At 29.6% G+C, this 15165-nt stretch overlaps 1 protein-coding gene across 1 annotated transcript; it reads right to left on the bottom strand.

The window, feature by feature from the left end:
- Positions 1-11098: 11098 nt before the first annotated feature.
- On the bottom strand, positions 11099-14497 carry LOC126669279 (G-type lectin S-receptor-like serine/threonine-protein kinase At4g27290). The gene is made up of 7 exons (XM_050362712.2): positions 13041-14497; positions 12815-12958; positions 12571-12728; positions 12235-12445; positions 11908-12145; positions 11656-11806; positions 11099-11565 (listed from the first exon to the last, which is right to left on the bottom strand). The coding sequence occupies exons 1-7, from the start codon at positions 14299-14301 to the stop codon at positions 11260-11262; spliced, it is 2469 nt and encodes an 822-aa protein (XP_050218669.1). The 5' UTR covers positions 14302-14497; the 3' UTR covers positions 11099-11259.
- Between the last annotated feature and the right edge of the window lie 668 nt (positions 14498-15165).

The raw sequence follows: 15165 nt of genomic DNA, 5'->3' as shown, positions 1-15165 counted from the left end.
AACCAAAAATAATGTTTGATTATCATATCGTTGTCATAATATTATCATACGTTATCACAATATTATCATATGATACCGAGATGATAATATTTATGGTACGTAGATGATAATGTTATATCATAATATCTATGATTATGTTATGATAAAACAATGTCTGATTATCATGTCAGTATCAATACATTATCATCTCGTTATCATAACACTGCAGTATGATAACTAGATGACGATGAAGTATGATAAGGTTATGATAATTGTATGATAACCTACGAAAAAAATAAATTACAGAAGTGTTTATGATAACCAGATGATAACGGAGTAAAATCATAAATATTTTAATACCCAGAGTAAAAACATAAATCTGGAAAAAACATGAGGTATTTTCTGTAACTTTTCCGTGTTGAGGTATAAAGTGCAAATATTTTCATTTTTGGAGTAGATATCTAAACTTCCCAAAACCAAATATAGGGACTGTGGGTTAAAATTATCCAACTATTTAAAAGAGTTATTGTTTAGTTTAGGGTAGGCATTTTTGGAAATACAATAATAATTAATAAACTTATATGATACTTCTTTTAAGAAAACAAATATATTAATTTAAATAAATATATTTATCTATAAAGAAAAAAATGAAATGTAAATTCAGTATTTGAATTCTATAGTATTCCTACACTAAAATTTTAATTTTTTTTTTTGTCTGCTATCAAATTTAAGGTAAAATTTGTAACCTGATTCATATTTTTTTCAAAATCATTTTAAAAATGCCCTATAATGAAATTACATATTTTTTTTTCTATCTATAGATGTATACTCTGCGTATGTTGTATTCTCTGTGTACGGTAGAGTTGACTCAAACTTCATTAACGTTGCTCAACTACTGAGAGTGCTGGGTTAGGGGTCGACCATGGAACCAAGTTATTGCATCATTAATATGTTACTTACTCAAACATCTCTTAAATGTGAAGAAAGTTGATGGGTCAAATCAAATCTTTTCCAGCAAAAAGGTTAGGGATTATATATCCCTTAAAAATTATTGCGCGCAACCGTTGTCATAGCCACGTGAAATAATTAATAAAAAAAATTACGTAATAATTAAAAAGAACAATTCTCGCAAATTCTCATTTATTTGTTATAAATATAACATGTCACAACCAATGCATAGGATAAATACTGAATATTTAAGTCCTCAAGAAAGCTTGCCCAGTTAATGAAGGTTTCAAATGGTCGAGAGGCTGTCAAAATGTGATGTATTCACTTTCTTTCATCTCCTATAGGACAGCCAATTTTTAAAATATTAGGAATAGTTACTAAAACTCATAATGTCATACTCTTTTTGTCACAATATATATGTTCACTTTTTTCGATTTTTTCATTTTAAATTTTTTATACATTTCTTATAAATAACAATTTTTAAAATTATTATTTTATATTTTTTTATTTAAAATTCACTATTGAGCTAATATTTATTGTTATCTATTAAAATATATATAAAAATAAAAATGGTGACTGTATCGAATAGGGATAAAGTATGAAAACTAAAGACACAATAAAATTTAATAATATTAATTGTATTATTTTAAAATTGAGTGATAATGATGAAGTGGGCAATTATACTGGAAAAAAAGAGTGACATGATTATTAATTTTTTTGATTTAAAAAAATAAATTGTTTATTTTTCATGTTTGATAAAATTTACCAATGTCCATATTTCTCACTTAATTTTATAAATTGACTAAGGATTTAATTATCAAAAATTAAATGTAATTTGACCTCTATAATTTTTCTTTATAAAAGTTCATAAATTATTAATAATATAAATTATATATTAAAATAATTTATATTATTTATTACACCATAGTATAGTTATAACTATTTTTTTAACATTATTTGAAATAAGTTTAAACGAATTAATAATAACATTGAGATCATATGCAAATTAGTTAATTTTGATATTATTTATTCAATAATAAATAATATAAATTAATATATTTTGTGTTTGATTTTAAAACTAAAATTTATGCTCAAACTGGATAACGAACAAAAATATTTTAATTTGTAAATCGAGTCAAGTCAAAACATATCGAATCTAATTAATTTCTTGAAACGATTTTGGAAATTTGAAACTTATTTAAAATAAATATATTTAGTTATAAATATATTATTTTAAGATAAATGATTATAAACTATTTTAAAAAAATTATTAAATTGTTTATAAGTTTTATCGTTTTTTGAAAGAAAAAAGAAGATGCATAAGTTGAGGAACACAATTTAATTTAATTTTTTTAACCATCTAACTTTTAACTAATGAAAAACGATTATAATGAATTTTAATCAACTGTTTGTAAACAAAGTTGACTTTTTGAAAATTTGAAGAACTAATAATTATTTCTTCCATCTTAAATATATAGGTAGCTTAGAACAAATACGAATTTTAAAAAATTTAGGTCTTTTAGATAAAATGAATTAGTAATATTATAAAGAAAATATCATATTTATCTTCATTTAATATAATTATAACAAAATTTAGAATAGTGTAATTTGGAACGGACAGAGTACAAATGTTTAGATTAGAGATTTAAAAATTATTCCTAAACAATAATAAGAGTATATTTATATTCTTTTGCCATTTGGTTTAAAGTTTGATTGATTTCGATTTACATTTTTGTTAAAATCAATTTGATGGATTCAATTGGATTCTCTAATCCGAACCAGCTATGCACAACCAACTAATTATAATCACTTACAGAAGAAATGGGTTGTGTGTAAGCAAACTCTATTATTATGCTTAGCTAATACTTTCTTCCTTAAAAAACAAAAACTTTTTTTAAAATATTTATTTTACTACAAATTCAGCATATTGTTGTAACAAAGAAAGAACCGTCTCATTAAAAAAGTCAACTTGGTGGAAACCTTTGTTCAACTTAGTCATGCCTTGTTTAATTAATTCGTCAGGTATTCCTTAGTCAACCCTTATCCTAGACTATCTTGTAATTAGGTTAAAAACATTTTGTTGCATGTACGTAATTAGATAATGACCTATGCTATGCTGATGCAGAGAGTTAGTAAATATTTAAACTATAGTATTAAATAATCAAACTGAATAATTAAAAATGAATTGTATATTTAATTTGATTCGATCTGATATTATAACAAATTAGATTTTTAATTCTAGTTTTAAATTAGTGCAAACTGAACTAAAATAATAAAATCGAATTGAAAATTTGACCAAACAGACTAATTTAGTCGCTACGTTTAAATATTAAGTTTTTTAAAATTTTTAATTGATTGTGGTTTTTAAAAAATTAAAATTTCAATTTGAACAAAAGGCTTACATCTTTTGATTTCCAAGTAGAGGTACTAAACAAAATAATTTATTTATTGCTGATAAATAAAATTTAGAATATATTGGAGATAATTCTAGGAATTATTGAGTATTGTGAATATTTTTTGTTAGTATGTATGAGAAATTTTTAGAAAATTATGAAAGTGGGATAAAGGGAATGGAATAAGAGAGGTGAAGAACATGATTGTGAATATTTTTTGTTAGTATGTATGAGAAATTTTTAGAAAATTATGAAAGTGGGATAAAGGGAATGGAATAAGAGAGGTGAAGAACATGATTGATTGTGATTTGCTAGATATATTAGGCGTTATTTTTTCCATTTAAGTGATACACCCAACATCAATTGCCACCATATCAGAATTCAAAATATTTAAAAACACATGTGCCTTTGTTTTTCCCTTAAGGACCAATCGAAAAGATACTGAAAATTTCTTTGAAAATGAGAGTTTAAGAGTCAACTCTTTCTTCTCATTATAAGTATATATATCTTCATCATTTGTTGTAATTATTTCAGTACTGCACTTTAAATTATTTTTTTTAGAGAAAAAATGAGCTTTATTGATTAAGAAATAGACAATACAAGCTCATTGACCGGAAAAGGAATTTCACCGATAAATAATCTATCTTTTCCGAAGAAAACACCCCATTTAGCAAGGGCGTGGCAACTACATTACCGTTTCTCCGAATGTGTCGAAACACCACCTCTCTATCCTTAGCTAAGTCTAGACAGTCTTCAATGATGAGCTGAGTGTGGCCTATAACTGCCCCAGGCTGCTGCAACCGATGAATGATATTGAGCGCATCAGATTCCACCACTATCTGCCGCCCCTGGAAGTCTTCCAACAGCTGCAACCCTAATAGAATACCATAAGTTTTCGCCACTTCAACGTCCACAGTGCCATGCAAAATCTTCACTCCGCATTTAACCACCTTTCCTGCATAATTGCGACACACCGCAGCTGCCACAGACAGGTTTTTCTGGATAACTACTGCTGCATCGGAGTTGATTTTAACCACATTCACCGGCGGGGCTTCCCACTTCTCCAACGCTGCAACACGGCAGGGGTCAGCTTGGCCAGTCTCCTTTCTCCTTCGAAACTCAGCAACACAATGGAACAACATGGATGCATGCTTGCGCTTATTTTTAAAAACTGCACTTTAAATTAAAATTTATCAAATTGATTTCAAAAAAAAATTATCAAATCAATTATGATTATCAGAAGATTATAAGTCTTTTAATACATTAAATATAGGGGATAAGTGACGAAACATATTTTTCAAATAATTTTATGTGTTTTATTCATTAAAATATAAGTAACGAAATAAGAAGTCATTAATATTTATTTTATTAATATGTTAGTGATGAAATATATTTTTCAAATAATTTTATACAAAAAAATAATTATTAATGTACTAAATAAAGAGTAAATTTTCAATTTTTAAAAAAGTCAACTCATAATTTTATAATTTTTTAAAATAAAAAAATAAAAAATATTATTAAAAATATTAATTTAATTTAATTTAAATTAAATTAAAATTATAATTTTATATACAATTATAAATAATTTTTTAAAATTTATTTGATTTTTATGATTTTTTTGAAGTTAAGTCAAAAAAATAAATTTAGAGATTCAAATGACCATTATTTTAAACAATTTGATCCTTTAACCAAGTCAACTGACACCATTAACTAACAGAGGGGGTGAATTTGAGAAAATGTTAGAGAGAAAATTGTATATTTTTAAAATGTGAAGGGGGGCTTAGTTAGTTAGGTTTTACTTCAGGGAGGTTTTAGTAAATATCCCTAAATATAATCAACATTTATTTAGGGATAAATTTTTTAATTACTTTGTTGTTTTGACTTCTGACACTAAAAATTCAAAAAGAATTGATACTATAAATGGCAGTGTAAAATAGAAATTTCATAAAAATATTTAATTTACAGTCTTATGATGAATTCGTTTTAAAACGTTGTTCAAATATGATGTCCTTTAACTCTATTTCAAGCAGTATAAAATTTAACTAGGAGCAAATTATTCTGACATTTCTTATATATTATGTACTTTATATTTTCGCTCTTCATATTTAAAAATTAAATAATATTGACGGTCATTTTTATTTTCATTAACATTTTAGTCATTCCAGTCATTTTTGATGCTAGCCAATTAAATTAAAATATTTTAAATTTTATTTTAGTTCTTAAATTTTTAATCTTGAAAAATATATAAATAAATATATTTTATATAATTTAAATGACTTAATAAATCTAACTTATATTTTATTTACTTTTATTTTATTTTTTCGATTTCTCTTTCTTTTTAAAATCTAAATACTAAAAAAGTACTATATTTTAAAAAATAAGAAAAATTAAAGCATCAAAGCAATTATATAAAAAACACATTAAATTTATTAAGTATAGAAATATTTTTTTATATTTATATTAAAAATAAATTTGAATATTAAATTAAAATTAAATTATATAAATTATGTTCTTTAACTTAGTTGACTAATATCAAAAACAGACAAAAAAATTAAAATATTAACGAAGATAAAAAGTGGAGGATTTCATTGTTAGATTTGCAAATAGAAGACACGGAATTATAAAATATGGTAAATATCAGAGGATTCTGAACTATTTGTTTTTTAAATAATTAAAATAACTAAAATTCAACGAGATAAGGCTCAATTAACTAGTCACCCCTCATATTTTAAAAATTTAATCTTTTTCTCTTAAAATTTGATCAAATTTACTATTACTATTTTCATCGGTGAACGAAGTCAGTTGACTTGATCAAAAATTCAAATTATTAAAATTAATATTTATTTTAATACATAAATTTATTTATTTTATATAATTTTAAAAATCAAATATATTTTAAAAATATTATAATTATAATAATAATAATTATATTATTATTATTATTAAAAACAAAAAAAATTATTAAAATAAGGAACTATCTTTTTAATAGATACAACGTTAGCTTTTTTTATTTATAATATTACCAAAAAAATATTTACTTTGAGTATACTAGGTAAGAAATAAAACTTTATCTGGCAATATAAGTTTTATCCGTATAAATTTTTACCAAATAAAATATTAATAAAACAACTGCTTCATATCTTATATATTTTTACTCGTCAATGTATGTTTTATTTCATATCTCGTGTGTTGCATACCTTATATATCGCACCAACTAAAATATTAATAAAATATTATTTTATATCTTATATATTTACTCGTTATGTTTTACTAATTAATATATAAGCTACGTAATAATTAAGTTATAAATGTATATTTTATTAATACATTAGGTATGGAATGAAATAATTCTTAATATTTGTTTTAGAATAAAATAAAAACTTACAAATTTCTTTTAGAACAAAATAATTATTTATAAATTTATATATAATTTAACAATAAATATTATTATTTATTTTAAATTTGCGCATTTTTAGTTTTAACTAATAATAATTAATGAAGTCGGTCTTCTCGATCGGTGAACTTGTAAAATAGAGGTTAGAACGTTGATCGGACGTGGTTGTCTGATAAGTACTCTGATGTTTAAGTTAGTCTTTATTTGAGTTTAAATAATCATAATGAATACAATATAATCTTTTAGGCAATACTGCAAACTCTTTATATGATAGTGAGGTGAGGTCATACCTAATAGAATCCCAACAGAAAACGGATTTTTAATAGGAATAGGATTTTAAATAGGAGTATCATTCCAACTAGAAATATGATTCTCATAGTCGTCTTTTAGAAAGTCTAAGTTTTCAAGATGAGTTTAGGACCTTCTAGATCGTCAGTGTTGTATTTAGATTTCAAATTTGGATAAGATCTGTGTTTGAACTTAGAATTTTATCTTGATATTTCAGAATGTCAATGCATACTGAGTCGTTTGAGACTCGGTCTTCTTGTTGGGCGGATTCATGGGGACTCAATCCTTCATGGGCGAGTTTAATGGGTCTCGGTCCCTAGTTAAAGGCAGAGTTCGAAGATGAGGGTAGGGACGTAAACGAACTGAACAGAACTCGATTTAGGCCAAATTAAAAGTCGGGCTCAAACTCGAATGGATTTAAATTTTTAAACTCGAACTCGAATGTGTTTAAATTTTTAATTTCGAATTCGAATGAGCTTAAATTTTTAACTCGCTCCAGTTGAGTTTATAAAAAGAAATAACTACTAAAAAATAATTTTTAACAAACTAGTTGCACATTAAGGCGGTCTTTTATTTCAACTGTTGTAATCGTTCTTTTCCTTACTCGGGTTTGAACTTTTTTAGAAGTCCTGATTGTATCTTACTTGGCTGATATTTTACTTTCTCATTTTGTTGTAGCTTTTAGTGTGCAACTTGTTTGTCACTTCTTATGTGAAACTTTGATGTAGATAAGCGTTTTGCCACTTCTTATGGTCTTTTATTAAATTTTCATTCATAAAAAAAAAAGTTGAGTTTATAAAAATAAAAATAACCATTAAAAAATAATCATATTTAACGCATTTTACTTTTTTTACTGTAAAATATATATTTTTATCAATTTATATGACATACATTTAAATTTAGAGATATATAAATTAATATAATAGTAAAAAAATAGAGTATTATTATTTATTTATATAAGGCTCATTTAGACTCGCGAGTCTCATGATTTTCAATGATATTGATACTCGAATTTGATTCGAGATGAAGCTAGACTCGAAACTTTCGAGATAATTTTGATTTTTTTTAAATCGATTTCGAATAACTACGAGCCTAACTCGTTTACACCCCTAAACGAGGATAACTGCTGCTCCATTTGCCGGTCAGATCACTCATAATAGACAGACGGGAAGTTTAGGTATTTACTCCAAAAATGAAAATATTTGCACTTTATACCTCAACATGGAAAAGTTATAGAAAATACCTCATGTTTTTTCCAGATTTATATTTTTACTCTGTGTATTAAAATATTTATGATTTTACTCCGTTATCATCTGGTTATCATAAACACTTATGTAATTTACTTTTTTCGTAGGTTATCATACAATTATCATAACCTTATCATACTTCATTATCATCTAGTTATCATACTGCAGTGTTATGATAACGACATGATAATATAGTGATACTGACATGATAATCAGACATTGTTTTATCATAACATAATCATAGATATTATCATAACATTATCATCTAGGTATCATAAATATTATCATCTCGGTATCATATGATAATATTATGATAACGACATGATAATATTATGATAATAATATGATAATCAAACATTATTTTCTCCAGAAAATCATTTTTTTCTTGCAGTGTCATGATAACAACACGATAATATAGTGATACTCATATGATAATCAGACGTTGTCTTTTAAAAAAAATCATTTTTTCTACAGTGTTATGATAATTTTATGATAATGCAGTGATACTCATATGGTAATCAGATGCTGTTTTTGTGAAAAAAATTGTTTTTTTCATCATAAAATCGTTTTTTCATGCAGATTTTTAGATCTAAAATTGAGAAAATCAAAGAGTAATTTATTTAGATATAAAAGTTAATATAAATCGTATTAATCACCACAAATTTAAGAAAAACTAAAATCAAATATGAAAAGAACGGCGGAGCGACGGTTGAGTGATGGCGGAGGGACGACGACCGATGAAGGAACAGCGAAGAAGAAGAGAAGAAATAAAGAAGAAAAAAAAAAGAAGAAGAAGAAGGAAAAAAATGGCGAAGAAAAACCAAACAGAGAAGAAGAGAAGGAGAAGAAGAAAAAAGAGGAGAGAGGAGAGAGAAAAAGAAAATAATGACAGTTGTCATTAGTTGTTATTTGAGAGAAAAAATTATGACTAGAGTAAAATAATAATAAAAATTAGGTATAATTATAATATAAACATTTGATAGAGTAAAAAAATAAAAAAAATAAAAGGGTGAGGTATTTTTTTTAACTTTTTTTTATTCAGGTAGGAAATCAAATTATTTTTAAAAATTGAGTATTTATCCTAATTTACCCTAGACAGATCGCTTCCTACCCCATGCTTTAGAAGGCCGAAAGCCCATAAAATTATAAGAAAAGCCCATTGAAGTTCGACCACTCTTATAGTCTTATGTTTGAAAATAATACTGAATTGCAGGAAACAGTTGAAACCACACAGAATTTGCGATACTTGAATAATTTAATCACCTTTGTGGGAGATTTTGCGCTACTGAACGTACCACCTTGCGTCTGAAAATGGTGGAATCATCATCAATGATCAAACACACTGAGTCTTCGTCTGCTTCTGTATTTCGCGTCTGAAATTTATTACATTCAGGTAAGCCTCTAACAATGAGATTGAATGTCTGTTAGGGTCAGAATCTTGATGGTGTAGCTAAAGAATTTTTTAATTCATCACTGAAAACAATAATAATAAGATGGCAAAACCCATACGAAGACCCCTGTACTATACCACTTTTGTTTAAGAAGCCCCTACTCCAAACTTGTTCATGTTCGGGTCCCTTTACTTGGCAATATCTAATTTTTACACCCTTCAGTGGATGGAAATTGGCATTTGTGTCTCACTCTCCGTTAAAGAGAGTGAGAGCATATGTGCAAGCAACAAGTCAACAATTTTGTGCCAACGTGGAGGTTGACCAAAATATATTAATACATAAACGTTTCTCTTTGAAAAGTATATATACATCTGTCAATTTTATCAGTTTTACAAAAGATTAATTTTTAAATTATTTATTATTTAAACTCTGAATGATCAGTTGATAATTTAATTGAAAATACCATATAAATACTTATCTTAATTAACCTCAAAGATAATTAATAGTACCAATTTCTAATGAAGAGCAGGGGAATTAAATGGTAATATAAACTTTTGAATGAACCATTTCCAGAACACAACCAACAACTGAACCCTAAAGCTTCTCAGATTTCCCATCAACTAATAACAACTCAAACAAAAAGGGAAATAAAATCAACAAACACCGGATTTCACATATGCAGCACCCTCTTCTTCCCTCTTCTCTATTCGCCGGAGTAGTTCATCCAAGGATGCCATGCCGGTTCCACGTCAGTTCAGCAGTTCACTCCCACCTAATTTGCACATAAAATGTCTCTGTACGGCTAGATCTGACGCATGTGTGTTTTTCTCTTCTCTTCATCCACTCCCTCTCCAATTCACTCAATAGTTCTTATCTCTCTAAGTGGACTCTCCTTAAATCAGAGCTAAACGGGTTAGAATGACAATGGAAGAGGTGGAGGCGGCGGAGAGCAAACAATAATGGTAGAGGCGGCGAAGAGTGATGGTCGGAGGCAGAAGCCGCGGGGAGCGACAGTCGGAGGCGGCAGAACCGCCGAAATTGGATCGATTTCAAGCACCATCGTAGAATCAACGTCCATTGCAGAATTACTTTTTAATCGAAAACCTAATTTCAGTTTAATTTTCAGTTTGTGATAAAACTGATGTGAGTTGTTTGCCATGAAAAATGTGATGTTTCAAATTTTGTTTTTCACAGAAAAAGTTTTAATTAGTGAGAGAAAAGAGAGATGAGAATAATATCATAGGAGACAGAAATGACAGGTGGAATTATTTTCTTTAAAAACTGCTCCGTTAATTAACAGAAAAGGAGAGTGAGATACAAACGCCAATTTCCGTCCATCATAGGGTATAAAAATTAGATATTGCCAAGTAAAGGGATCTGGGCGTGAATAAGTTTAGAGTAGGGGCTTCTTGAACAAAAGTGGTATAGTACAAGGGCTTCCGTATGGATTTTGCCTAATAAGATTGAATATTATGTATAATTGTTACATATCTTTACAAAAATTGTTTATAATGATATGTTCTCACAAAACTATTTGCATAAACACTATTTTGGCTCTACGGCTCAAGCTCGAAGTCCCGAGCATCATCGAGCCGTTACATTTCGACCAAAAAACACTTTTATCGAACATCTATCAACGTAATTGTCATATCATTAATCGAACATGATTCTTGTTTGCTCGACGAAGTTTCTCCTTCATACATTTTTCTTTCGGTGAAAAATCCTGGTTCTTTAGGCTCCGGCAATGGACCTTCACTGCTCAACATTAGAACCACCGATGACATGCTTGGTCTATCATCTGGATCCTGTTGTACACATAGTAGACCGACATGAACTGTTCTTAATACTTGTGAGAAATCGCAAGATTCCGTCATCAGTTCATCTACTAGCTCTTGATATCTTCCGTCTTTTAAGAGCTTCCATGCCTGCAAAATTATTCGCCATTTTGTCAAGTTTCTCGATATATAGTACCGTACGGTAAAGAATTTAAATTTAAGAAATCGTGTAGAGCTTACATGTCCGAGAAGGTTAAGTTGGTGATCTGGATGAGTAAATCCTCTGTTTTTCTTCCCACTAATTATCTCCAACACCAATACACCAAAGCTAAACACATCAGATTTCACAGAGAATAGACCGTCAATAGCATACTCCGGCGCCATATAACCACTGCGCAAAACAATAAGATGAATTAGGCTTTTCAAGAAATATGTTACTTTGCTTTGTGACATGTAAGCCTCTTCTAATGTAAGAAAGAAGAACAAACTCACTATGTTCCAACTACTCTTTTTGTATTTGCTGCAGTTTCATTACCCCCGAAACTTCGAGCCATGCCGAAATCAGAGATTTTGGGATTCAACTCATTGTCAAGTAAGACATTACTCAATTTGAGATCTCTATGAATAATTCTTAGTCTAGAGTCTTGATGAAGATAGAGAAGCCCTCTTGATATACCATTGATAATGCGAAATCTTATCGACCAGTCCAGTTGCTTGCTTCGGCTTTCATCTATCAAAATCACATAAAATAATTAATCTTAGTCTTAAAATAGTATGATCTTAAAATAGAAGATGTCTTAGAGTTTTAGAGATTCTAACCAAAAATGTACAAGTCTAGACTTTTATTAGGCATGTATTCATAGATCAATATCCTTTCATCTAGATGAACGCAGTATCCAAGAAGCTTAACCAGGTTTCGATGCTGAAGTTTGGCAATGCATTTAACTTCATTCTTGAACTCATCGAGTCCTTGTCTAGATTCCTTGGAGAGCCTCTTCACAGCAATTTCTTGTCCATCTTTAAGTGTACCCTGAAAATACACAGAAATGGCTTACTATGATTCAACTTACTCTATGGTCTGTATGATCACAATGATGCCAATAATTTCTGGAATTAGTTACAGATATTGATGCGTGATAGAAATAATTAGGTTACCTTGTAAACAGGCCCAAAGCCGCCCTCTCCAAGCAAATGGTTAAACGAGAAGTTATCGGTAGCTTTAGCAACTACGCTGATGTCAAAATGGGGCAACTCGAGTTCTTCGTCGTGATTATCAAAGGAGTAGCTTTCTTCTTCATACCTTTCCCAACTGGCTGTAAATTAGTGAATACAATCAATATATTGAAACAAATTGTATGCCGAATTTGATAGAATCAGTGTGTCGAAAAAGTAGGTTTACCTTGTGCATTTTGCTGCTTCTTTCTCTTTTTGTTTCGTATCCACAAGCCTAAGCACAGGACTAGCAGAAACATTAGTGCTGATGATACTAAGCTTGCTATGATCACCTTTTGTTTCCCCTTTCCGGAGCTCGAAGGGCTTTCAACTTTTAAAAGCAGAAAATCATTTTCGTCAATCAAGCTAAAAACAAAGCAATTCATATTAATGTATACAGTTCTCATATATACCTAATTCAGATAAAGCCATCCTGATGTAAAGATCTTGTCCACCTTCGTCATAATATTGTTTGATGTCCAAAAGATCTCCAAACCAAAAGTAGCATCCTCTTCCGGTTACAATATTCGAACTGGCGTACGCCATACAAGAACAATTGTTCAAGCACGTCGTCCTGCATTCCTCCATCGTCAAGCTTGAGTCAATTGTATAATTCAGCATATCAGGCGATTTAACATTAATATACTTGACGAACCCATCCCCATTCTTGCAATCCAACGGAGTTCTCCGAATACATCCGCCCGTCCAATCCGCTCTCCCCCACTCATTCCTATTATTCGGCACAAACTTATCCAAACACGAACACACCGGGGCGTTACTGATATCGCAACTACCATGAGGGCCACATATGTCATACATATCACAATTATCCGCAGGCGCAGACGATATCAGGTTCCATTGTTGCGTTCGGTCAATCCACGCATACCGATCCATCACACCTTTCGGATTCAACTCAACCCGCGTAAAAACCGACGTGTTCATAAGCTCAAAAGTATAGTAAGTACCCTTTTCGCTCGTGATAAACGAGTAGTTAAAAATCGGATTCGGTTTCAGGTACGGCATACCGCTATAACCAATCCCGTTCCAGGGTCCGGACCGGGCCGAAAAAATCGAGTTTTTCGAGACAACCATTTGTAAACCGGTCGGATCAAGTTCATAAATATATTCGCCTTTAGTAGGATCATCAGCGCTCTTCCAGCAGGATAAATGAACATCCTGACCGCCTGCCAACCGTCCGATTTTCATCCCGGGTATGAAAGTTTTATCAGCATGATAAAAACTTTGCCATAAATACTTATCCGGGTCAATTTCATTCTCTTCTCTAATAACAAGATTGCCCGAATCCAGAAGCTGCGCGACTGGATTCCGGGCGGGTTTTGAAGAGTTACCAGACCATACAGTCAAATTATTTTCTTGGTTCAGAAGAATTAAATTTCCTCTGCTATCAAAAGTGAACAGACCGGTGGAGTTTGAGAGTGGGGTTTCTCGGTTAGCAACCCAAACCGTTGTTCCGTTTGAAATCTTCTTGAACCAAATTCCTAAATATCTATTAGATTTGATGCTGAAGAAGCCTAACTCGAAGAACCCACCAGCTGAAATTAGAGTTGGGCCGCCGTCTCTGACGGACTGAGCGGCGGAGATGGAGTCAAGGGCGGCGGAAATGGAGGTTAGAGAGAGGAGAAAGAGGAGGAGAAGGGGTGAGATTTTTTCCATTGGGTGTGTTGTGAAATTGGTGGTGAGGCATTTGTTGGTTTGATTTGAATTTTATTAGTTTAATGAATGGAAGGAAGACTTGGACTTTGATCACAGCATGACTGTGAGGGTGAGTGAATTTAGTGGGCAAGTGCTTAGTTTTTAATCAGAAATAAGAAATGAGGGTTCCTTGTTCCCACTTTTGCAATGAATAGTGTGACATTTACAGGCTGTGTGAACATTTAATGTTTTTTTATTGTCAAATATATCAGCAACTTGTATTTTATTCATCAAATTGAACAAATTATTGTAAAGTCTTGTACATTTGTCATAATTGACATCGTAGTTTCTTTTGTTTAAAATCAAACGATATAGTCTTTTGGTTTTGTTTTTGTTCAATTTAGTTTCTCCATCCATTTTTGGTGTTAGGCATCAACGTTAAAAAATTTAGGAGTATATGAATTTTCAAATATAATATACGAAATCGTTGATAGAAACAAAAATGAGGGACGAAATTGATAGAAACAAAAGTGAGAGATGAAATCGTGTATAGAAATAAAAATAGAGAACTATATATTCTAGTGACTCGGTTGACTAACACCAAAAATAAACAGATGCACTAAATTATTAACAGAATAAATGTGAGATATCAGTTTGATTTTCAAATAAAAGAGATTAAAATGTGAACTATGACAAATATAGAATTTTAGAATAATTTGTTCTTTATTTTTTTTCAAAAAAAAAAATACTATATTTTATTATAGATGTTCATCGCTATAATCCTTTATACTACATTTTTTCTATTGTACACTTTAATTTTGTGGAGAATAACAGTTAATGACTATTAAATAAATGTATAAAAAAATAAAAAAAAATAAAAACAAC

This window comes from Mercurialis annua, linkage group LG2 (genome assembly GCF_937616625.2).
Source record: "Mercurialis annua linkage group LG2, ddMerAnnu1.2, whole genome shotgun sequence".
Classification (NCBI taxonomy): Eukaryota; Viridiplantae; Streptophyta; class Magnoliopsida; order Malpighiales; family Euphorbiaceae; genus Mercurialis; species Mercurialis annua.
This window is presented reverse-complemented; position numbering and strand designations above follow the sequence as displayed.